Source organism: Oryzias latipes, chromosome 17 (genome assembly GCF_053564925.1).
Source record: "Oryzias latipes strain Hd-rR chromosome 17, Olatipes_Hd-rR_3.1".
In the NCBI taxonomy this organism is placed as follows: Eukaryota; Metazoa; Chordata; class Actinopteri; order Beloniformes; family Adrianichthyidae; genus Oryzias; species Oryzias latipes.
The window spans coordinates 25,764,314-25,789,854 of record NC_136253.1 but is presented as its reverse complement, the minus strand read 5'-3'; the positions used below and the strand labels follow the sequence as shown (position 1 = coordinate 25,789,854).

Here is a 25,541-nt window from a genome sequence, read left to right as displayed (position 1 = left end):
TTCTATTTTTTCTAAATTTGTAGATTTCATTTAATAACAAATTAGAAAAAAAATTACAAACTCAGTAACAGACTTTTGTATCATTTTGTTCATTTTGTTGTTGTTTTATTGATACATTTACTTTCATTGGTTGTATGTCCATACATGACTCACTGTGTGGTTTGTCATATGAAAAATATAAAGAACCTGCTTCTGTCCATAATCTAGAAAATGATCATTTGCACGAATGCCATTAGTGTTGGACCCTTTTGGTTGGATTCACTGTGGATCTGGCTGAGCATAACGAAAGGGGTCATACAGGTCACGTTTGAAATCATAGGGGTCGTAATGGGGGTAGAGGGATTTCTTCACCCCTGCTGGAGCTGCAGGAGCGCTCTGTTCCGCTTTTGCTTCTTCCTCTTTAACCTCTGGTTCTTCGGCAGGTTCTGCTGGCGTGGATGCCTCCTGGACGGGTCGGGGAGGGTGGTCGACGAGGCAGTCGGGATCCCAGTACGGGTCACAGTCGTACTCCATGCCTTTGGCTCCGTCAGCGGGAGGGACAGCTGGCTCTGACTTTGCAGGAGCAGGAGTGGCTGTAGATGGCCGGGACACCGACGCAGCCTTCATCTCCTCCTCTGTTTTGGGCGCGCAGGCGGGATTGAGTCTTGGGTCGCAGAGAACAGGCACAGCTCCCGTCGGCAGGTACACGATCTGGGGTTTGCACAGCGGGTCCTTGGGGTTGCACAGGTAGATCCTTTGGGCGTTCTCCAGAGGATCTGGTGTTGGGGCAGGTGTGGTGGGAGGTGGAGGAGGCTGAGTTGTTGTTGGAGGTCCCACAGTGCTAGTTAGGAAACCTAAGGCATTTTGGTATTTGGAGGCATCTGGGCCATAGGTCAACTCCAAGTTCCGCATCTGCTGATACAACATCCTGATCCTGTCGATCTCATAGAGCTGACAGAGAAACAGACACGTGTTAGAGATAGAAAAAAAAAGGATTTGGGCTGTTAGATGGACGTTTCCTCACTCCTTCAATGTGCCCAATGCTGTTGTAGTAGCGGTAGTAAGACTGGAAATCAGGGTTGGCTCTGTACCACTTTGGATCAATGTTCCTTTTTGGTCGAGAATTGGTCAAGAAATCATTTGCTGCAGCAGAATTGATCCTCAGTGAGGGTCCTTGGAAAGAAAAAGGACGCAACAATATGATATGATACCTATATTTATCTCTGGTATCAAACCTTTTAGATTTATTTTTTAAAACACCTAAATTAAATCATTCTTCTATCACTTCGAAAAAAGAATGTTGAGCACAAAGATCTGAATTATCATCTTCGCCAAAGGCATTACCAAAGTTTTTTAAATACATTGTTTTTCTTATTTAAAAAAATTGATTTGGTCAAAAGAATGAAGAAATAAAGAAAAAGATAAGAACAGAAAACAAAGAGAAACAATTTAAAAATGAAATTTGGGAGAAAGAAGGAGTTTTGTTACAAATTTAGACCCTTCAAAGATTTCTTCACGTTTTAAATTCTAAATGCTTCAAATGTCATCTATATGTTGAATAGCTTCGTTTTTTGATAAGGTTTAAACATAGGTTGTAAAAACATTTTCTATTAGAGAAGACATTTTTTAACATTCATTTTAGAAATAAATGTCTTTTGTTCTATTTATTGTTTTCTTTTAATTATTCTTCCATTTCATTTTCTGCAAAAGGTAAAGCCATTAAACACAAATCTTGCATTTCTCAGACTTTAGCACAATATCTCCGCTATGGAAGCTTAAAAGAATAGTGTAAAATCTTTAGTGTCTTGTCGTTTAATATGTCTTTCATTTTCTGTAATTTTTAATTTTTTTTTAAATTCATTTGTGACTTCCAGTTTAATTTGCCATAAATTTTCACTCCCGAGATTTGATTTTTGTTGCCTTTTAATTTCAGCTCCACCTAGAAATATCATCACGCGGTTAATTTTTTAAAGTCGTGCTTAAATCATCGACCAATCTGAGCCAGAAGGTGATTCGGTACCTGCAGAGTGTTTGACTTTCATCAGAGAGGTTGATTCCAGCAAACCTGTGGGAGGCAAACAGGATTTGAGACAAAAAAGTTTTAAACCATAACTGGATGTTTTATGCATTTTACTCAAACAAACCTGGCATTAACAGCAGGCAACAGAAAAAACTCAACACAGAGACCTGAGAAGCCATCCTTGATCTCTGTAATAAAATTAAAAAAAATCTTGAATTTAGTTGGAACTATTTGTAAACTAATCAAGACACAAAAAACCCCAATAACTTAAACTCTATCATCTTTCATCTTGCTGAACGCACAGTTTGTTTTGCATTTAAAATTCTCCACTAGCGAAGGTATTTTTGGATTTTTTTAACAACTCACAGAAAAGATTGTTTTTCTGATATCTTCAACTTTTAACTGAACACACACTGAAATAGAGGACCTGTATGCCTACCTGCTGCTGCTGCATCCTGGTTTCTCCTGCAGCTCAGCTGCTCATCCATAAGTACAGCTGAGATCACAGAAGGCTGGACTCCACCCAGCCTGCATTTCCTGTAAACACGTGGACCGCTTCATCAGTATATCAACTATAAAGCAGCAGTTGAAGATCAGCTTCAAACAAAATGTGAGACCTTATTAAGCCATGTGAAGCAGCGCTGTAACAATAGGGGACACCCCCTGGAGTAGTCTGAGCTTTTCCTTTATATCTTATGTATGTTTTAACTAACTGTAAAAAATGTAGATAAGGCCAAACTTTTATTTGTGGACCTCCACTTATATATGAGCTTAATTAATCCCATTTTCTTTTTCTTTTTTTTGCTTTGAAATAAAAGAAAAGGAATTATAAAAAGGTTTGTCCTGCAAAACACGTTTGTTCTTTTTCCACAGAACAAACCACCTCCACCAGGTGAAACGTGTCACGTCTTTGCCGACTGCTTCCTGACAGCTAACAATTAGGCCTCTGCTTCCAACAGCTGGATTGCTCCTTTCAACTCCAGTCAAAAAACAGAGAAGTCATGTCAGCCAGTCTTTAAGCCAGACACATGCAGGATTTATGAGCTAGCTAAACTGACTAAACCTTCACCATTTTGTTTTTTCAAGAAAACATTTGAACTTTTATTAATTCACAAATATCTGTTAGTTTACACATTGAACCGTCCTTGTAGATTAACAGAAAAAAAGCATGAGAAACTGACGATTTAATGGGTTGTGAAGCTACAAAAGTTCAATTAAGAATCACCAGCAATGGTACATAAGGTCATACTATTCTAACTAAAATGGATCAAACCTTTTTTTCAATTCATTTTGTCCTTTAGGGTACTGAATTGTATTATTATTTATGCCTGTCAGTCGCCCGTTTGTCATTTCATCACCTGAAGTAATTCTATCCCTTAAATCAGCAGCTACCACTGCAATCAAAGACTGCCAGAAGGAGACAGAGAGTCTGAGGAGTTCGGCCAGGTGGCTAATGGTAACCACGGTACTGTAATTTTTCTGAGTGCATGACAAAAATGGAGGGGTAAAGCCATCCGTTACCTCCAAACTACACATATTTATCTGACCTGGACACATAACAAAATAGTCGGACACAATAAATCAGTGAGAAGGCGTGATCTGAGAGGGAAAAAATACCATACGTTTAAAATCCTCACATTTTCTTATAGCTTTGAATAAAAAGGTTAGTTTATTTATTTATTTATTTTAGGTTTTTTTTTTTTTTTATTTCTTGTTTTTTTTAAAGGAGAATGACTGGTTAAATACTGGGTCCATAAATGAGAACAGAGATTAAGGAAAGCACATCTCAAACCTAACAGTGATTCTGGTTTTCCCCCAAAAAAAACAATGTTAGACATTATAGTTCAAACATTTTATAATGGATAAAAACCTTCACAAAGTCACAATCAAACAGACAATAAAACATGGATGCATTATTAAGACATCTCAGATTTCCTCTGATCTAAAAAGTTTTAATGCCAGTTACCTGGCAATCAACATATTGATTCATTTTCTGGTACATTTTGCTCTTGATAATCACAGTTTCACTGGCTTTTTAATTCTAAAAAGGACAAAATATTTTTAAAAAAGCAACAACACAAAAAAGCCAGCCATATAAATGAGACAAAATCATTTCATTAATGTCACCTGAATTCAGGATTTAGAATTTGTTTAAAGTTTCCAATTTGCCATTAAGCTATTGTGCAATTCAAGCATTAAAATAGAAAGAACTGCAATAACAAAATTTTTACTTAAGTCAATATTTTATTGTTTGCTGTAAATGGATGTACTATGCAGTGGTGCCACCCCTGGCCAGTGGCCACCCCACTAGCCACTATAAAGTGTGGTAGCATCACAGCAGGCGGCAAGTCGCTCTGATCACCTAAACCGGCCCACACCCCCTCCCCTCCCTGCTGCCTCTGTGTGCGCAGACATTTAAAGCTGGATGCAGAACAGAATATAACGGTGAGGCTGATCTTCCTTCGGGGTTCACTTCCGCGTTCGAACCCTCAGAGCCTCCAGAGCAGGTTAAACCAAAGAACCAGTCTCAGTTCTTCAAGAAGAACTTTATTGATTACTTTTTCCTCAACTCCAAAACTCACTGCGCGTGTATGCGCTCTACACACTCACACGCGCTGTCCCCCCTCTCTTCCTGCATCGCGTGACGGAGCGCGAGCACCGGTTTGCACTGGCAAACCACTGTGGAGTTCTGGCAAATATCAAAAATAGTAATGTTTTAGAATTTTTTGTAAAGCAACATTTATTCTTTTTTTAATCTGTGGTTGACATGCTACTGGAATCTCATCAGATAAATTTGCACATCAAAACACAGTTAAAATGTGCTGCTAAACCATCAGTAATAAATGGTAACAGCAAAAAAAGTTATTTTCTACTCTTTTCAACTAAAATATTTACGTCTATTTATTTTACTTCAAACTGATAAAATAAAAGTTAACAAAGAATGTTGATATACAAAGTTCAAAAAGGGCTTCAGGTGAAGTTGAACAAGTTGACTTAAATTTTTACATACAGGATCTTTAAAGAATGACAAGAAACGGATGAATACACTGAAAAGAATCAGTTGTGCAAAAGAAAAAAATACATAGTTGAGTCCCTGATAAGTATTTATTATAATTTATAATTGCTTTGAATTTTTTATGAAATTTTTGTTGAACATTCAGTCGTCATTCATTTTCTATTCCGTTTAGTGCCTTTCGGGGTCACAGGGTTGCCAGTGCCTATAGGCTATGGCCTTGCCTATGACCTATGGGCTTGTGGGCTCAGGCAAGGGGCGCCCTGGACAGGTCACCAGTCTGTCGCACACCCATTTACTCTCACACTCACACCTATGGACAATTTAGAATTTCTGTTTAACCTATAATGCATGTTTTTGGATGGTGGGAGGAAGCCGGAGATCTGTACTACTGTAAAATTCACTACATAACTTGCTTTTAGAGGCGTTTTACATATCTATCTATCTATCTATCTATCTATCTATCTATCTATCTATCTATCTATCTATCTATCTATCTATCTATCTATCGATATAGATATATCTTTATCATCTATCTATCTATATAGATATACATATATGTATCTATCTACATATATGTATATCTATATAGATAGATAGATAGATAGATAGATAGATAGATAGATAGATAGATAGATAGATAGATAGATAGATAGATAGATAGATAGATAGATAGATAGATAGATAGATAGATAGATAGATAGATAGATAGATAGATAGATATCCACTAGATGGCAGTCTAACGGTTCATTCGCATCCTACGTCATATCCTGTTATGAAGTTCTGTAGTTCCCAATTTTTTGACCTGTCAGCATTGTAGTACCATCTGTCGCTGCAAATACATCGTTTCGTTTTACGTTATATTCACATTTTTATCTGTGCTATCGATGGTAAAAATATTTTGGCGCTAATGTTCTGGAAGTTGTTTCTGCATTCCGTTATAGTCATGGTAGATGAACAGATTGCTAACGGCTAAAATTAGCTAACAAGCCGCCTTAACTTCACAGCCAGCTAGCATCCAAGCCTACTTAGCAGTACTAGCTTAGTCTGCTGACAGGACGAGTGTTGGAATCCGCCCACCACTCCAGAGCAGAGTCCCGGACAGAAGACAAAACGGTACGCAAAATTAAACTGAATATCTACTTCTAGCCTCCTACGCGCCGGATATTTGTTAGCGTCTTGGTGGTTTTGTTGCGCTCCTGATCGTTCATAAGCCGGGAATTGAAAGTGCTGAGCTGATCAACTAGTGTCACCAGTTTAGCTACTCCCGTCAGCTGTTACAGCGACTTCTCTCTGTTTGAATCTGACATATAAACCTAAGTTTAGTGACGGATGTTGGCTACTTTGTAGAGATATTTACTTTTTGTGCTGTTAAACAGGCTATCTTTGTGAAATGTAGATGAAGGTTGTGGCTGAAACTGTTGGGAGGCCAGGAAAGAAACCCAAAACGCCCATAAACGGAATACCCAGCTAATTATGTAACTGTAGAAACATCTACAGAACTGAAAATCAATTGTCTGATAATTTATTTCAATTGTTTGGTTTTGATTTACAATATACACATTTAATTCTTGTGTATAAAGTAATAATCTGTATTTAGTAACTTCATAATGTCAACTGTAAAGTGAAAATCTTAGGCTACATAAATGTAAACTTTATGACACAATGAATACATTAGCTAAAGAGTGAATAATAGTGAAAAGGTAATGCATTATTGATCAAAAAATGTGTTACTTGTCATTTTTTTCCCACTCCTATTCCGGTGCTTTTAGTCAGACAAGCCTTGGCTCTGTCTTTTTTGTTGCTTTCTTATTATAGCAGCTCTTTTCAGCGATGACATGTGCTGTTGCTGTAAATCATTCCTGTCGCTAAAGCCCTGCTGTACCTTCTAGTCCCAGCCACCAGCAGCTGCCAAAAGAAAGAGGTGGATTGCTTGTGCAAATGCCCAATGTCGGATAAGGTTGCCGTCCCCAGCAGGACAGTGTGCAGCCGTGCCCTTGTTTTCATCGTGCTGTCTCACACTGATAACCCATTGAGCTGAAGATGCCACCGACACACAGGCCACTATTTAACTCACTTTAATGAGCTTTATTTGTTGGTGGTGTGGTGGAATGTGTGGAATGAGGCACAGCCTGTATCTGCAGATGGCTTGGACTGGATTCTAGCAGTCACTTTTGTTTTACAGTGCACTTACAGACAGGATGGGTGTGTTAGAGGAAGCACAAAAATCCTAAACGCGTTTAGAATAATGAAGATTGGATGGCAGCTTTAAAAATATAAAATATGCAAATTTACGATTGGTAGGCAGTTTGATGAACTATTTTCTTTAGTGTTCTCGCCTCTCAGTGAGAAGGCACTGGCCTTTTTTGTGTGGAATTTGCATGTTATCCCTGTGTATGTGTGGCTTTTCTTTCCGGCTTCCTCCCACAGTCCAAAAACATACTTTCAAAGGTTAATTTGTTATTCTAAAGTGTCCCTAGGTGTGCATGTGTGTGTAAGTGATTGTGTGCCCTGTAACAGACTGGGGACCTGCCCAGGGTATGCCCCGCCTTCCCCCAACAGTAGCTGGAACTGACCCTGGTGACCCTGTGACCCCGAGGGGGATATAGCGGGTTATGAGAAGTGGATGATCGGATTTATTTAGAAGTGTCAATAAACTAAAATGATTTGAAATAATGAGACAAGTAGTGAAAGTCACTCAGCTTTCATAAATGTATGCACCTTTTGACTGTGGAGCAGGTCTGGGTCTTATGTGGCCATTTATCGACATTTATTCATTTCCAAAACCATCAAATACTAAGGAAGGGCTGTGAGTTTTACAGAAAAGTGTTGCAATCTCCAGCTTGGCCGGGATTCCAGCTCGGGCTCATGTAGTGTGCAGCTTCTGTGAGTCGGTCAAAGGTAAAACTACGGCATGTCAACTTTATAACCCCACAGCTGTTGGGATTTACAGTCAGCCGATTAAGTAACAGACCTGCATTTTGGAAACATTGACACACGACACTGTAACGCAACGTCTGTGAGTCTGTTACATCACGGTCCAAGTCTTAGGAAACCAGTACATTTCACAGTTTAGAGGCATTTGGTCTTACTTTCCAGACAGATGGAGGCCCAAAGCTCCTGTGACCTGCTGCTGTCCAGGAAGAGAAAAAAAGAGGACTCCAATGGAGAGACCGATGAAGGAGAAAGACCAGGGAAAATCCCCAGATGCACTGTGGTGAGTCAGCCGTCACGGGGCAGCGTTGCTGTCCCGTAGGGTCCACACGGCTCTCTAAAAATTCAAACGGATCAAAGAAGAAAAGGGTTGGGGTTTTCGTTTTAGGCCAGACGATGACTAGATCAGATGTGTTCTGTCGCAGCCTTATGTTGTGTGAATCAATATTTCATTTGCCGGGGGTGTCCTCTCATTCTGCTGCGTTCGGTTCTGTAGGGATTAAGAAACCCAGCGCCTTTCGCAGATGAAATCAAGCCCGATGGGAAACCCTATAAGAGAGTCACCATGGAGGAGGCAAAGAGGGGAACACCTCGTGAGTTTAAACTTCCTCTTCCTCATCTGCTGCTTGTCTCTGAGGGATTTGATTTTGTATGATGTGACATTTGTTTATCTTTTTAACCGTCAAGCAGTTTGTTCTTGTCGAAAATGAACCGGCTTCTGATTTAAGGTTTGTTACAGGACATATTACTCAAATGAATTTTGATTTGATGTCCAGTAAAAGTAAAAAAACGACAAAACACAGATCTATTAAGCCCATTTCAGATATCAAGTTATACACTGGTTAGAAAATAGAAATAGAAAAAACTATTAAAAAAATTTTCCTTTAAGGTTTAAATGATAAATACTCACATTTCACCACAGAAGGGTATAAAGAATTAGAGATGTAGGTAATGAAGTTCTACAAACTGAGCCCAAATCATCAACTCTCCACTCTCATGCTTATTGCTTGGTTGATATGGTTTGTTTATATCTCTTTCTTTCTCTCTCAATTCATTTGGTTTTTCTGATTGCTTTTCCAAACATTTGTTCTTTAAAGTGTTATTTAAGACATTTCAAAGATGGCCAAAACCTTTGGTTGAATCTACTAAACCGATGAGAACAGTGTTATTCAGAATCGATGGTTTTCCCAGCGTTGTGTGGACTCGTTTCTGTGCCTGTCATCTGTAGTCATGGCGTCCGTATCTCATCTTGTCTCCGTGCAGCTGACAGACCCGTTCGTGTCTACGCAGACGGCATCTTTGATGTTTTCCACTCGGGTCACGCCAGAGCGCTCATGCAGGCTAAACGCCTCTTTCCAAACACGCATCTGATTGTTGGAGGTAAGAATGAAAGTCTTTGTGTAGTATTGTGCGTGTCCTAATTAGGGTTGGGTTGATCAAATCGATAAATTGATCGGAATCGATCCAAGCTTAATAGATCAATAACAAATCCATAGAAATAGAGATCGATCTTTTCTGCCTTTCCTTTTCCGGTGACCTAATGCAAAGTGGACTAGCTTGGTGCTAGTGTAGAATGGAATTTCCTGTAGGATGACTAATGCTAACGCTTGGTCGACCTAACCCTTGTGCTATCCTAGGCACTTCAACATTGGGAGTTGGGTCATCTAGACCCACTAGACAGTGCTCTGAACCTTTTTTCTTCAATGATTTGTGATCTTCACTGGTGTCCATGGATTACATGAAATCTTTCCACCTTTATCCACCTTTGTCATGGTAGGGGGAACACGTCAATGGAAGGGTGGGGTCATCTAAGATAGCACAAGGCCTAAACATACGTTGCTGACTTTGCATATTCAATATTCACAGGCATGAATTTTCCCCAAAATCTTTTTAAAAGTAATAATTTGTGGTCTAAAGCACCATTTTCTGCTCAAATCTTCTAGAATAAAGTGAAATGTTATAGCACTAGCTCCACCTAGTGGCCAAACTGAAACAGCCTCCAGGGAGAGGCAGAACATTTATTTTGAGCCGGTTTAGAGCCTGTACGATGTTACTGATGGCACGTTTTTGTTGGAGCTTCTCTGTTTGAGAAACCATGTGACTCTGGTTTATTATTTCACTAATACATTTTACAGTATGAGAACTATACCAGATTAATATGAATATCCTCAAAACATATATTGATTAGTAATGTATTTCTATACAAAGGTGTCTAAATGTGTGAGCTGTGTAAATTCAAAAGGGAATTGAACTGAATTAAATCAAATCAATTGGATCAACAGAATCAAAAGGCTCTGGTAAATTGAATCGATTCTGGAAATTATTGGTGAAATTCAGCCTTAGTCTCAATAGCTGTTTCATTGGAATGATAAAGTCTTGTCATTTCTATGTATACACTCGGTTTGTTGTGTGTTGTTTTGTGTCTTTCAGTTTTACAATGAATGTGTATAGATTTCAGAAATAATCCTTTCATGTGATTTGAAGTGTGCAGCGATGACCTCACCCACAAATACAAGGGCTTCACCGTGATGAACGAAGACGAACGCTATGACGCCATCACACACTGCCGCTACGTGGACGAGGTGGTGCGGAATGCTCCATGGACGCTAACGCCAGAGTTTCTAGCAAAACACAGAGTAAGTGGCAGTCAAAACAGAAAAAGAGACTTTTTTTTTTTCCCATTGAAAGATTCATGTGGGAAGGGAGTTGCCACCATCCCTGATCCGGTGATTAGTGGGACATGGAACGGAAATGAGCATTTAGTGTGTTGATTTCACTTCTCTAGATCGACTTTGTGGCCCATGACGACATCCCATACTCATCGGCAGGAAGTGACGACGTATACAAGCACATTAAAGATGCAGGTGAGCAGCACATTAAAAGGAAGACGGGATTTTATCTGTTGGAAGCTAAAATAGTTGGACATGGATCAAAAATGACTCTATGTTCAACTAAAGTTTAAGGCATTTACTACTAAATAAATATGAACTTCTTATAAAATTTAGTCTGCAATTTGGACTTCAGATGAAAAATCTTCTTTTCAGAACTTGCCTGAACTTTGTTTATGTCACTGCAGGGAACATATGACAGACAGGTTTGATCTGTTTGCTAATCTGCAGACTAATTATTGTTTTAAATTGGGTTTTTGAAAGGTATGTTCGCTCCCACCCAGCGGACAGAAGGCATCTCCACCTCGGACATCATCACCCGCATCGTTCGGGACTATGACGTGTACGTGAGGCGCAACCTGCAGAGAGGCTACACGGCCAAAGAACTCAACGTCAGCTTCATCAATGTACGCCACCTCACCAACTAAACACAAACTTTAGGCACAGATTCTGTTCTTGGCTGCTTTTCTGTCTACTTCCTTTGAATTTTCAACTGTGAGAAATCAGTAAGCTATAAGAGATTTTTGTTAGATTATTCTTAATTAAAACAGTTTGACACGAGTCAATAATAAAAAAAAATATATAAACTATGATGGAATTTGACCTCCTGCTGTAGTATAACTATATTACTGTTCATTTCTTTGCACTTGGACCTTGGCTGGATTATTACAGTCTTTTCTTTTAGTCAATCTCTCGACATCATTTCACAACATTTGCCTGAAATGTCGACAGAATTTCCACAAAGCTTTCGCTGCATTAAAGGTGACCTCGTTTGATTCAAGGACGCTTTTATTTATAGAAGACGTTCATCAGAGGGACTCTTAAATCAGGACATTTGAAATATTTCTGATTTTTAAACCTGTTTTTAATGATTGTGTGGTTCACTTCACACTCTTCTAATATGTCGATTTATTTCGGTTTTTGTCTAATTTCCTAACAGGAGAAGAAGTATCACCTGCAAGAGCGCGTGGACAAGGTGAAGAGGAAGGTGCGAGACGTCGAGGAGAAGAGCAAAGAGTTTGTCCAGAAAGTGGAAGAGAAAAGCATCGACCTCATCCAGAAGTGGGAGGAAAAATCCCGGGAGTTCATCGGCAACTTTTTGCAGATGTTTGGCCCAGAAGGAGCTCTGGTGAGGAGGGGTTTTCTGATGGCACTTTGCAGCCAAACATGCACAAGAAAAAGTCTGATAGTGACTCTATTTCCTGTGCTGAAAAGGAAGAATCAAGTTTTTCAAAGTGCTGTTTTTCTCTCCTCATCAGAAGCACATGTTGAAAGAAGGAAAAGGCCGCATGCTGCAGGCCATCAGCCCCCGGCAGAGCCCCAGCAGCAGCCCCACCCGCGAGGAGCGCTCGCCCTCTCCCACATTCAGGCTTCCTTTCTTCTCCAAGGCCTCCCCGCCTCACCACAGCGGGGCCCGGGGATACCTCGTCAGCGAGGACGACGATGAGGACGATGAGAGTTAGGAAACGCCTGACTTCTCAGTCTGTGGGGTCCCAGTCACAACCGGTTTTCATCAAGGTGTTCATTTAGTTTTAGCACCATGTCTTGTTCAAATGGAACGACCAGGTTCTCTAGATCACATAATTTAAAAAGAAAAAGATTTTATTCATTTTTTTGTGTCTTGTAAAAGTCAAGTTAACACTTACCACTAGTCACTTAAGTTCTTTAAAAGTTGCGTTCATGTATGTCTGCCACTTTTTGTAGGCAGTTATTCACTGCCGTCTTGGAACTTCTTCAGGTGGAACACCAGCTCAGGTGTTCCCATCATGACTGGCGCTCGGCCTTTTGTTGCAGCAGTTTTAATAGAGGTGGGGATGGGACACTGCAGAGCAAGAAAGGGTTTGAACGAGCTCACTCAGGTGTTGGGACGCTTAATACTTTGCTCTTCCTTTAGCTAAGATGTTCTTAAAAACTCTGAACTCTCCAGATTACATGGGATCCGCACCTGACAGCAGAAATGTTGACTTTTGTTGTTGCATGCATTGTTTGTGTGCAAGCTCTCAGAGTCGAGCATTTCCAGCTGTTGGCATCTTTGTGTTTAATTCTTTTAAATTTTATTAAATGACAGTCTTTGAAAGACTTAATTTCAAACAAGACGCCTTTTTTAGCGGCGTAAAAGTGAAAAGTTTTTAAAATTATGCACAAAATGACTATTTTTTGTAGTTAGTATCCTTTTGTTTTTTTTTTCTTTGGTTAAAGCAAAAAAATCAACACAAGACAAAAAAGCTCAAATTTGAACTGTGAGGATTATGCTTCCATAAAAGAAACATTAATGTGCACGATTAAAGAACAGCACTGTACGATTAAGTGAGCTTTTTTAACAATGAAAAAGCGTCTGATCTATAATATTCAGAACAGGTTTGAATGGTCAGCATAGAGGAATCACATTGCTGCTGCAATTCGGCTTCATTTCCAGTGTGGTCTCATAGTTTAAAAGCATGTGTAGCTAAAGTCACCTGATCCAAGGATTTGATGCTTTACTGTCATGACTAACAATGTTCTTGATCAAATTTGGACAAGTCTCTTTATTGTAAAGCAAAGCTACAAAGATCTCTTTCAAAGGGTTAGGAGCCAGATGTTTCAGTGTCAGGGACTTGGATCCAGTCTGACGTCGTCTGGAAACAGCCATGAATTTGGTGCTAAGCAACGTTGGGAGAGCCTGGCTTTGATTCTCGTGGAATCTTTTTTCCTTTTGAGTCTGTTTTCAGTGCGAGCATGTCCTTAAAGTGCAGACTCCAATAACAGCCCTGAGAGGCTGGCACCCAAATGTTACCGTCTGGAATATTGTCTTGCATTCTTGATGTAGAGGAAACAAAACAAAAAAAATAAACACTTTGACAAAACTACAGTTCTTTTTATTCTTCATGTGCAATTTAAGCCAAAGAAATCAGTAACGAACCTATTTAGAATTAGTAAAAAACAAAAACACACTAAAGCTGGTTTGGTTACATAGTTTATTGGACAGAACAGTCACCAGGGCTACAAACATGAAGAAGCTAACGGTGGCGAAGCAAACACCGGGGGAGACCTCATGTCACTGCAAACACTCCAGGGACTGATCTTCACATCTACTAGTGTGACAAAGTTCATCTTAGTGCTTTAACGTGTGTGTGTGTGGGGGGGTACGACTTAAGTAGCACATCGGGGACAACAGCAACTTTTGCCTCTGAAATTCTGTGACAACGCATTAAAGAGCGCAGAAAAGGAATAATACAAAAAACAAACATCTAAGTCATTTTTAAACTACACCCAAAAAAAGAAGACTATTTTGAAAGTTTTCGTATTCAAATTCTGGGGGAAAAATGTTCAGATATTCAATTGTTTTTGAGTAAATGTACAGAGAAATGACATCAAGAAACCATCTCACCAACTGTAACTGTCATGTCTAAAATGAGTAGAAAGTGGAGCAACAACACTGACTAAACAACAGAGCACTCATTCCAAGTCCCAGTCCTCCCCTCCCTCTGACACGCTTGGTTTTCCTTTCAGACACCAGTTGGTTCACAAATTTACTCACCACTACTAGATAGAAACGATACAATGGTTCACATTTTGCATATATCTGTGCATTATACCATATTTATTTTTTTCTCTTATTTATGATGCAAATTCAGTCGCCAACACCCATTTAAGGAGGGATGATAGGAGAGAAGTGATGAGACTGAAGGGAGAAAAGAAGACAAGAGGAGGAGGAGAAAGAAGGAAACAAATTCTTAACAGGGAAGTGGTCAGATCGCCGCCTGGTGGTGTCCAGCTTCAGCAGCGCGTTTCATAGATGCCGGAGCGGCCGATGTACCGCACCCATTTGATCACATCGTGGTCACTGTAATTGAGCTTGGACTCGAACACCTTCAAGTAGCGGACCTTCAGGCCAGACGGAGCAAAAGGAACCTGCAGAAAGGAGAGGAGTTGGCGTGAAGCAGTACAGCAGGCTGGTGGTTAGTGGGCAAAGAGGAAAGCAAGCAAGTAACTGATGCTTAGATGGAGCTGAATGCCCTCACCTCAAAGTTCATAGAGATGGGAGGCCTGGCCCATTTCTTTTTATCATTGGTGGGCAGCAGCTCGATCTCAGCGCTGATCTGAGACTCCTTCATTCCAGCCATGCGTTTGATCCTAGAGACAACAGATCAGAACGCAGATGAGTGTTTAAGTAATACAGGGTTAAAATAGCTAAGCTTTATGTAAAATAACACTAAAATATAAGATTTACCCAGAAATGAGTGTGGATGTGAGGCTAAAACTGAACTAAAATGTGTAAGTAATAAAGCTCTTTTCCCCTTGTACTCACTTCCAAACAATGGCGTTCTCACTGGCCTTGTATTTGGCTTTTCCCTTCATGCAGATCACCTGCACTCCGCTGGTGTTGAGGGGTGTTGGGATTCGCACCTGAGAAGTGAAGAATTTTGTGTTTTTGCAGGCAGAATTTGCTCCAGATCCAAAGGTCAGTCTCATCACACTCAAATAAACCAACCACTAGCGCTGTAGAGTGAGCTTGTTTATACCGACACCACTTCCATCAGATTATCATTAAATATCAGATTAACAATAGTATACATACAATGCTTCCTGGTAATAATGTAGCTTTTTCTAATATAATTAGCAGTTTTTACATTTGCGTAACCAAGGCAACTCAGTTTCTTCCACACTAGAACAAAAGCATCGTCTATATTTTGCAGACACATAAGCAAAGCTAATATTTTCCTATTTTTTTTTAATTAACAAAATTAACAATTTCACTGCATCTTTTCCATTTAGAACATTCAAATCCAAAAACCTTTTACAGTATAGTATTTTACAAACAGAAAACTAAAAAGCAAAGTGTAAGCAGCAGATTAAAACAGTATTAAGTAATAAAATAGAGTAATGAGTAATATAAATAAATAAAACAAACATAATACCAAACTAAAAGTACCAATAAGCAAAATTTATTAAAATAAAAAGAAACAAAGGCATTAATCCAGATAAACTAATAAACAGTTTCTTTTATGTCATTTCTAAATGGATTTATAAAAATGCAGGAGATTGTTTTTGAAATACAAAAAAATACAGCTTCTCTTTTAGAAAACGACATTTACGAATTCAACAACCCCCATTCAGACCATGGTGTTCACACTGGACAAGTGGGAAGGGGCTTCTTCTTTTTCTATTGTCTGAAACATTAAAGCGATGATAATCTTGCTCCAGGCTTTTTTCTTTCATAGCGACCGCAATTATTCATTCCTCTTTCATGATCAATTTTCAAACAGTTGGCCTCTCCGTGAATTACAGGGGGACGCCATCCATACGCCACAACCAAATCTGAGTTCCTGATTGGTCAAAGTTCAACCTGGTTTAACTTTAACTCACGGCCCCATCAGGACCATCGAACGCACATTTGTACGTAGAGCCAAAAAACAGCTGTAAAAACTTTGAAGTTCCAAACTCAGACATACTTTTCTTTGCAATGTGAACGTAGCTTGACAGGAGGGCCACTAACCTCGATCTTCTGAGCCAGCAGAGAGGGTTTGAAATTAGACTTGATGACCACCTTGACTTCCAGTTTAGTGCGACCCACCTCCCGGACCAAAGGAATGACTCGGAATGGCAGGATGATATCCTTAGTAGTACGGTACCTGCAGAGGAATGATCCTGAGTAAACTTCCCCTTTTTAAAAAACAAACAAATAACATAAAAGGAAGTGCAAAAGTTGAAATGGATGATCTAACCACTGACCTCATGAGCTCATACTCTCCATCAGGAGGGATGAAGCTAATGCTCCGCTCAGAATCAAATTTACTCAGACGCACACACTGGTGGAAGGTGCAGTCGTCGATGGCAATCGACTGCTTCCCACTGAGGAAAACACAAACGCAGAAGTCAACTAGTTTAGGATTAATGGAGTATTTCAGGTTCAACATCCCAAGGCATCGTCTTAGAAAGATACCAGGACTCCCCTCCCTCAATGTAAAGAAGTGACAAAAGCAACAAATGAGGAGAGCAAAGGGAACACCTGACACCAAAACATGTGAGCCTACTTTGAGTTAATGTCACTATTCTGCAGCTAAAGATGACAGTTTCTGATAGGTGTTAAGGTCATAGGTCAAGCAGGTGGGTGTGGGCTAATAAACATACCAATCTACTAAACCAGGCAGTCCACTGAGGAGTTTCTAAGGCAAATGTTGGTTGCACCAGTTGTGTGGAAGGGTCACAGTGCATGAAATGTTAAACTACTGAAAGCTATGACAAGACGAGGGGTGTGTGTTAAGGTGGCGGGGGGGGGACACTTGTCAGTACAGTACCTTCCTCCCCCTAAATCACTGAGGTACAGCACATAGAAAAGAAGGAAAAGAAAAGGAGAGATGCATCCAAAGGCAGGCAAAAATGAGAAAATTAACTGTAAGGCCTTGTTTGTTTGTAGTGACTAAGATGACAACACGGGTACAGGACAGAGGGACGGGCACATTCCGTTTTTCAATTTTCACATTCTTGGTATTTTTGGAGATTGGGTCTGGTTATCGTCGAGTTGCCATCTGCCTCCGTTTTAACACTCACCTCTTCGCTGCATCGTCAGTCGCTCCTCCCTTGCCCTGCTTGTCGATAACAATCTTGTCATTCATTCCAAATTTGCACTCTGGCATTCCGCTCAGATAGCTCTTCATCACAACACGACCCGACACGTGGGCGCTCAGGACCTGGCCTGGAATCAGGGAGGGGGACAGCCATGACGAGTTTTAACCCAAACTTCTACACCAGAAACCCTTCATGTAAAAAATAATTAGAAATTTGGAAATAGGCTGTGTCCAAATGCGAGGGCTGGGTTCTTCCTGGGCTGCATTTGTAGGATGTTTACGTCACAGCTCCAAGACAAGTGCTGTCCAAATGCAAGGACTCCTTCAAATGCGGCCAACGAATACGGCCGCCTTTTTCCCCCCAATTTCAAGGATTGGTCTGGTGTATGCTTCTATGCTGTCCATATCCCAAGATGCATTGCGGCATTGAGGGTTCTGGATGGCCGCCATGACGGAATAACCGATGCGTTTGGATTACTGCCTAAATCACATTTGCCTTCTAATTTTCTCTCACTTGCTATACTCAAACAAGTGCATATAACTGTGTCTTAATGTCTGTAATAACCCCCGACCACAACAAGATGGCGAACAGAACAACAAAAAAGGATGATACCATCGACGAGCCCGTCGTGGCTACGCTAAAAGATCACAGAGCAACCCTTCCAGCGGAGTTTAATGCCTCCATCACACGACTTGAGACAAAGTTTGATAACATCCAGTCTGCTGTTGAGGACCACCATCAAAGATGCATCGCGACAGAACCTGGAGATTTTCTGACAACAATGCTGGACTGTGAAGCGGGACCTGGAGTTGGAGATAATTACACCTTACAATTACAAGATTAAAAGTTGGATCAAATAAGCCAGGAAACTTTTGAGCTCCATGCCTGCTTCACCACTCCTCTCTGTTCGGGACCCACGGTTGCTAGGCGACAGGACACTTGCCGATGATGTAACGGCTGGAATTATCTAAAGACTAGACTTGTCCAAATTCACAGTCGTTAACATCCAGAACCCGGCCAACGTCACCCGGGAAGGCCGCCATTGAAGGATGCAGCCCTCAAATTTGGACACACCCATGGAGTATGCCCAAAAAAAAAAAAAAAAACCCACACAAAAACCCCCAAAGGATTTAGGAAACCGATCAGAGCCGAATAATACTCTAAAAAAATCAGCTGCATTTTCTTTACTTTATAAATATGCAGCACTAATCCATCATTACAAACACATTTTCCTCTAAAAAGTTACAAAAAGTGATTATTAGGGACAATTTAACCTAAAAGTCCTTAATGTTCAGAGGTACATTATTTAAGTCATACTCAAATAGGACATTTTTCTCTTTTTGTTCAACTACAACCAAAAATACCAACTTTTTTTTAAAGTAATTGTGAACATGTTCAAAACAATGGAATTCATATCTAACAACTTTCGATGCTACAGTTGAACAAGCGATAGAAAAAAATTGTATAAGCAAGTATTGTTTCAAAAGATCAAAACAGAAATTGGAGTCCTCAACTTTAAGCATGAACAGGAAGTTTTAAAAATAGAAGTTTGTCCATGTAATACTTTGAAAGACTTTGCAACTACTTGACATGTCTGATGCATTTACTAAACACAAATGTTTTCCTAGATCATGTTTGACGGGAAAACTAACTGACCTTGTGGAGACATGAGCAGATTCACACTTTCCAGCACATCCAGGAATAGTTCATTGCGGCGATATTTGATGCCCTCACGACGCCAGCCAATCTGTCCCGTCACCTGGCTGGTGATCTGAGACTGCTCCTCTTTTGTCTGAAAGGCAGAAAGAAAAGCCATAATGCAGATGGATATGGACGACCGAATTTCAACCACACAAAAAAGGCCTTGAAAAAGAGATCCCACTAAAGAAAGATCGAAAAATATAACCCTGTTTCACTATCTGAGGAGTGTAGCATTATATTACCTGGTGCTGAAGGGTCCAAATACCACAGGAGACAGAGGAAATGACATGGAAAAGAAAATATATTTTTTAGCATATGTCAACTGTTTGGTGTGAGTTTAATACATAAACCAAAAGAAAAGGTGTTTTCTTTATTTTAAGCACAGAATGGTAAAGAAACGTTCTACCGACATCCCATATTCATCTTTATAACAGGATTAACAGGAATTTATTTTAGCATTCTGTATAATTTTACACATATAGACAGCATACATTTAGCCTATTTTTGATCAGTCAGAGTGTGGATGTTGTACCTGTCCCTTAATGCCCTGCTGGGTGATGAAAGTCTTTAGGGCCCCGGTCTCAGAGTTCTGGGGATAACCAAAGTCCAGAATCTCTGCACAAACAAACACAACTATCAGCAACAGATAAGATAGGCAAGAGAGAACCCTAGATCATGAAATGATGAAAGCTAACAGCTCCGAGAAAGAAACTTCAAAGCAAAATATTGGTGCTAACGTCCCAACTCTCAGAGATCAGTCAAAGCATGATTTTTGTATTTGTGTCAACAACCGTCTAAAACTGAACAGTCACTTCATACCATCCAGCAGCTCATAGATGAGCACAAAGTTGTTCTTGATGTTCTCCTCGCTGATCTTGCCAAAGTAGGCCGTCATGACGTCACACATTTTGTAGAGGAACTCGAACACCATGGCAGCGTTGACATTCTGCTTGGTGACGGCCGCCAGCCAGATGTTGGAGCGTTTGACGTGGAAGAAGCTGGTGCGGGCGATGTTGGTCACTGGGGATCGCACTTGCTGCCGGGCGTGAATCACGTTCACGCGGAACGCGTCCACGGCGTTACGTCTGCCACAGAAGAAGAGGAGCAGAAAGAAAGTTTAGGAATGGAGTCAACGGATTAAGGTTTTGTGACAAATGAGAATGGATCGTTTGACGTGAAAATATTTTTTGCAAAAAAAGAAAAATTCTCTAAAGCATGGACATATTTAATAGGAATAAAATGCAGAGGGAGAATGAGGAGGTAGACACTTCGTTTTAATGTCTAAACTGTGATCAAACCAACAAATAAAAACTCACAGCACAGCAAAAACATTAACTGGACTTTGTGGAAACAAAAAAAATGTTTCAAACCAATAATTATCCAAGTAGGATTTTTATCTAGTTCTTTTGTGGTAAAACGCTCTACAATGCTCAACAGCCCTCAATTTAAACGGATACAGTGGACAGGATGGAGCTTGTCCTGACAAAAGTACCAAACCACACTGCTAATTGCTGGGAATATTCTGGAGTGCACATCAACTCACAACAGACATTACCAAAACCAGAAACATACAATTATCACAAATGATGTAGAGGATCTGTATGATCCCTTAATGGTTGTTGCACCACGGTTCCTATAAACACTGCGGTGTGAAACAGGCCGGGTTGGTTCACAGATGTTAACACGCTGAAAAAACTGTCCATGAAGACTCCATGGAAACAAGTGGACGTGTTGGAGTGAGTGTGAGGCATGTTAGTTCAGGATGCTGCCTTACCTGGTTGGGGTGTGAGGTGTTTTTATTAACCACAAATGAACAAAAAACACAAACTGGCAGCAAATTTATGTCCAGCTGTAGTTAAATCCAAGGTCTAGCTTTAACCGGGTGATTTAATCCAAACTCTCTCATTACTTTTGAATTAAAAAACAGAAATTAAATGAATAAATGACAATTCAGATGACTTGCCTGGAAAATTTCCATGCTCAAATGACATGCTAGAAGTGGCAGTTCTGGTTATGTATGAATTCCTTAAATCTCTCTTTTTTTAGATGATAACATGACAGGTGACATGCTTAGAAGAATCAGCAGGAATCCTGATGGTTGGACAGATGTGCATGCACTTTGGGGTTCATGAGATCCTCGAGTTGTAGCCTTTAAAAGGTGGGGTTCATGCTGTAGAGGCTGCAGTAGCTCTTACCTATTCCTACAAGGACCGTGATGGACAGATGGAGGATAATGGTGATACAGAAAATAGAGAGGAGAGAAGGATGAAGACAAAAATGTACAGGAGACATTTTCGTGCATTGTGTAGACAGAATGAGTAAGGTGAGGGTTTTTTTAGGGAAGTGGGGGGCTAGGTAAATCATTAGGGGACAAGGTTAGCATTATTTTACTACACTTTATCCTTGGGGTTTACAGTGCAACACCTCAACAGATTGAATTCCCCTTTAGTACAGTGTGTGGGCTAAGGTAATGGCAATCAACATTACTGCAAACATGCCTCAAGTTCATAGCGTTTTAGTTTTCCAGCGGATTATGCAAAGTCAAGAACTGCTACATCAGGGTTTCTTTTGTTTCCGTCTTTTCCCGCTTTATTCAGCAAAACGCATTGTGTCTGTATGAGAAGACAGAAGCTGCTGAGGATGATCAAGAATGCAACAATGGCTGAAAATGAAGCAAAAACAACTAATTGTGGCAAAGAGAAGAAAAGTGGAAAGAAGTGTACGCTTTTCTTAAGTGTTCTATTATGTTTGGAAAATGTATTTGAAGAGCCGCATGTGCAGATGCAAGAAATCCTACTGAACACCTGCATTAGGCATGCACACTTTGCTTTTGCCATCCTCCCTCAGAACTATACCAATGCACAAAAAAAATTTTGAATTCTGATTTTGCCTTTAAATTGACCCATATGGTAAATCTGCTGTGCAACTTTTTGCCCATTCTTCTTCTGTATGTCGACTGAACAGTCCGCTAAGACAACATAAACCCCCAAGTCAACAAGTCTGCAAGTTCTGGTTCACAGTACTATGACATTTTGATTGAAACAAGTTTCCTAGCCATGAATGAGGCCTTGCATCTAAAACTCAACCACTGGTTTAGTCAATGGACATGCACAATCTGCTGATTGTTTTAAATCTGAAAGAACAACACTTAAAAGACCATAAATAATACTTTTTGTACATAAGAAACTAGCTATGGGTCATCCAAGTATTTTTTAACCATCCAATTTAGGTTCTCTGTAATTCTTCCTGCCTCTAGAACTGAAAACAAAAGTCAACTCTTGATGAACAGCTCTAGCTAAAGCAGAGAGTGTGGTTTGATAATGCGCCTGAGCATCTGTAACTCTAATCATTTATTCAATTTGCATAGGCCTTCAGATTGTTAAATAAATAGCATCTAATCCCTTAAACAATGTTATATGAGCGGATGATTTAATCCAGGCTTACGTCTAACTCAGCTTCCTTGCACAAGCAGACATGATTTTAGCTGGATGTGGTGACATAATCCTCTCATCGAGGAGATCAACTCCAGCTAGCCCTCCAACGCAGGATCCAGATAGTTCCATTGAACTGAAGTCTTCCACAACTTGAGGAGACTTACAGAAGGTTAGTTCGTGTCAAACATACCCTATGTCATCTCGGTAGACACGGGAGATCAGGACCTCCCCCTTGTGGTTGTAGATAAACAGTCCTCCAATCATTGTGGCTGCCTCTCAAACACACCTTGCCATGATGAAACCAAACACCACCTGGCAAAAAACAGAAAGGAACGACATGAAGGCAGTGGTCCCCAAGCTTCCCCCCCCCCCCCCCCCCCCTCACAAAGGTGTAACTCTCAGAATATATTTTATTTATGGAAAATCTTCAATGAATCAATAAAATCTTTAAAACAGAGTTTATAAATATAGTTTTTTTTACAAAGCACTAAATTTATACAAAATAAAAATTAAATGAAGAAATGTGATTTGTGTATCAAAAAAGGAAGAAAAAATTGTTGGTGTAGTAAAGAATAATACCACACAATGTGTTTTACTTCTTATACATATTCACCTTGTGTTAAAGATCTCATTTTTTGTTGTGATCATTTTTGCTGGGATCTTCATATGCATGATTGAAAAATACAAACATGTATTTAAATCTAGTACCTTTTTGGGGTACATATCTACAACAAAATATTAAGGCCCCATACAAGTAAATAAAAATTAAGTACAACAAAAAAAAAAAATCAACATTTACAAGAACAAAGTCGTAAAATTATGAGAGCAAAGTTGTAATTTTACAAGAAAAATGCATCCTTTTTGAATATAAAGTTGGTTTTAAGCCTCCATCCATAGTCATATTGAGTATCTACCTGAAAACTACTGACATGGAGGATTAAAAATTAGCCAGGAGAAGTGAAAGTGAGGGAGTCACCGCTGGTGACACAGAGACACATTTGTCCCTCACATCCTCTTTTCTCTCTCATCCTCGTTTCCCTTTTGCCAGCTGACTAATTCCTGCAGCTGCACTTCTTCCATTCGGACTCGAAGGAAGCAAAAAGATGCACACACATATCCAACACGCTGACTTGATGAGGCAATGGATCTCCATACTAATGAAACGGCAGTTCTTTTCCTCCAGTGACATATTAGATAGAAGAAGAAGATTAGGAGCTGTTATGGGTAGTTTGTTTCCAAGTTGCCTCTATCCATCTGTTTTAATGCCCTCCCGCTAGCTTACAGCTATTCACACCTCCAACCCAATTATTGGAGCAATAAAAACGGCGAGCACTTTTGGAGCTGTCCAGCTGTCCAGTGTTGAGCCAGATATCAGTTCAGGCGAGGAAAATGCAGACATGCATGGATGGATCTATTAGTCTGCAAGTGGATGCATCAAAATGTAGCGGAGTACAGAGCTTGTGGCCCAATGATTGCAGCACCTACTTCCCTGCTATGAGCATTTTCCAATGGAGTTTTTTCGTCTGCTCCTGATTCACAGCAATTTGAATATAGAAATACTCAAACACAATTTTAAGCTCAATTTTCTTAATGTACGTCCTCTATAATCAGAAAAGTGCCACAAGTCAAGAACATGTTAAAAACACAATTTTAATTGGAGTGGGTCTTTGATGTGTCACTTAGCCGAATACAAATGCTCATCAATTTAATTTAGATAAAAAAAAAAAAAAAAAAAAAAAAAAAAAACAGAAGTAGCAGTTTAAGGTTTAAAAAAATACAAAAAGTAACTTAAGGGCTGCTGGAGACAGGAATTTCTCTCTGTCCCTCCTTTTTTCTCTCCTTGATGATAAGAATGAACCTTCTGGAAACCATGAAGGACATTTCAAATTCCTCGAGCAGAAAATCCAAACATCGAAAAACCGACACTATGGGAGACTTGACACGTTAGCTGCAGGATTAGCAGCATGTTTTCCGCTTAAACACCGCTAAGTCGTGACTTAACCATCCGCACAAAACCTGAAGAGATTTAATCGCCTCTTTTTTCTGGCGAAGTCAAGATGTCTGCTCACTCACTGGGGCCATTTTCATACAGTCATACATTTCAAATGTTTGTAGAAAAGCAAGGGCCAAGTTTACCAGTAACGTTTTGTTTAAACAGTTACGTGGACGCAACACAGCCGAGTGTTTGTTCTTCGGTAAAAGCAGACTGCTAATTTAAGCTAATTTAGCTAGCGATAGCGGGTTAGCAGGCGATGGCTTCCAGTGAAATACCGTCGTGCATGGCGAATTTTCAAACGGAATATCCGGTCACAAGTACTACAATTCTGCGACTTGACAGGTTTTCTACACAAAACGGTTACGTGTTTGTTAAAACAATCAATGTCGCTCGTTCGACAAATGTGTTTTAAACATCTCATGCACACGCGGCAGTTTCAGCGTTTCCACAAAATGGAAATTACTTCATTTCTGTTATCGTGTGGCTAACTCCTGCTAGCTTGACGTTAGCTAGGCAAATAGCTGCTAACGTTAGCATAGAGGGGAAAGCGCTGACCTGCTTTTCGCGAGTCACTGGGTTCTAGCTAATCGTTTCGTTCCGGATACAACGACAAATTTGTCAACTTACCTTGGTCCTCTCACCAACACCAGGAGTTTTTCCCTTCCCGCCTGGTCTTAAATATAACGTCTGCAGAGCAGAATCTCTGCTCACACACCCGCTGCCCCGGTCCCCCGATAACTGTCAGCTGACTCGCCGTCCTTACGCACGCCTGTTCCGCTGACAGGAAGAAAAGGCGCGGCCAGTACGATGGCTGGGTGTTAACCGCGCCCAGGCCTGCCTAGCAGTTGAGAAACTACACGAGCTGTTCATCCAATGTAGTTAGAAATGTGTATTTTCAAACTAGTTTATAAAATAAAGCGATAGGCCAAGCCTTGAGGAATGTTCCCAATCAATCGCACCAAAAAGACCCAAAGATATTTTTTTACTTTGATTTCGACCATTTTAAGTCAAAAACAATTGTTGGTCA

The 25,541-nt window shown here is 40.1% G+C and overlaps 3 protein-coding genes across 4 annotated transcripts; 1 reads left to right on the top strand and 2 right to left on the bottom strand.

Annotated features, from left to right (window-relative positions):
* Positions 1-61: 61 nt before the first annotated feature.
* On the bottom strand, positions 62-6,995 carry and3 (actinodin3). Its single transcript, XM_011486652.3, has 6 exons — positions 6,898-6,995; positions 2,439-2,536; positions 2,124-2,187; positions 2,000-2,044; positions 1,004-1,152; positions 62-930 (listed from the first exon to the last, which is right to left on the bottom strand). Exons 2-6 carry the CDS (start codon positions 2,451-2,453, stop codon positions 259-261), a joined length of 945 nt encoding a protein of 314 aa, XP_011484954.1. The 5' UTR covers positions 2,454-2,536; positions 6,898-6,995; the 3' UTR covers positions 62-258.
* pcyt1aa (phosphate cytidylyltransferase 1A, choline a) lies at positions 5,760-13,677 on the top strand. 2 transcript variants are annotated; one of them, XM_011486653.4, is made up of 9 exons: positions 5,760-6,128; positions 8,116-8,229; positions 8,443-8,539; positions 9,210-9,326; positions 10,431-10,582; positions 10,732-10,810; positions 11,099-11,241; positions 11,775-11,963; positions 12,094-13,677. In XM_011486653.4, the coding sequence occupies exons 2-9, from the start codon at positions 8,116-8,118 to the stop codon at positions 12,295-12,297; spliced, it is 1,095 nt and encodes a 364-aa protein (XP_011484955.1). In that variant the 5' UTR covers positions 5,760-6,128; the 3' UTR covers positions 12,298-13,677. The 2 variants fall into 2 exon arrangements, with proteins under 2 accessions (XP_011484955.1, XP_004079211.1); XM_004079163.5 differs by having other exon boundaries at positions 5,768-6,128; positions 8,112-8,229.
* Positions 13,678-13,771: 94 nt separating this feature from the next.
* Positions 13,772-25,401, bottom strand: LOC101157567 (adaptor related protein complex 2 subunit mu 1). The gene is made up of 13 exons (XM_011486655.2): positions 25,142-25,401; positions 22,709-22,830; positions 19,904-20,169; positions 19,617-19,699; positions 19,327-19,332; positions 19,040-19,175; positions 17,366-17,510; positions 17,113-17,130; positions 16,547-16,666; positions 16,311-16,446; positions 15,123-15,220; positions 14,836-14,947; positions 13,772-14,725 (listed from the first exon to the last, which is right to left on the bottom strand). Exons 2-13 carry the CDS (start codon positions 22,780-22,782, stop codon positions 14,591-14,593), a joined length of 1,329 nt encoding a protein of 442 aa, XP_011484957.1. The 5' UTR covers positions 22,783-22,830; positions 25,142-25,401; the 3' UTR covers positions 13,772-14,590.
* Positions 25,402-25,541: the final 140 nt, after the last annotated feature.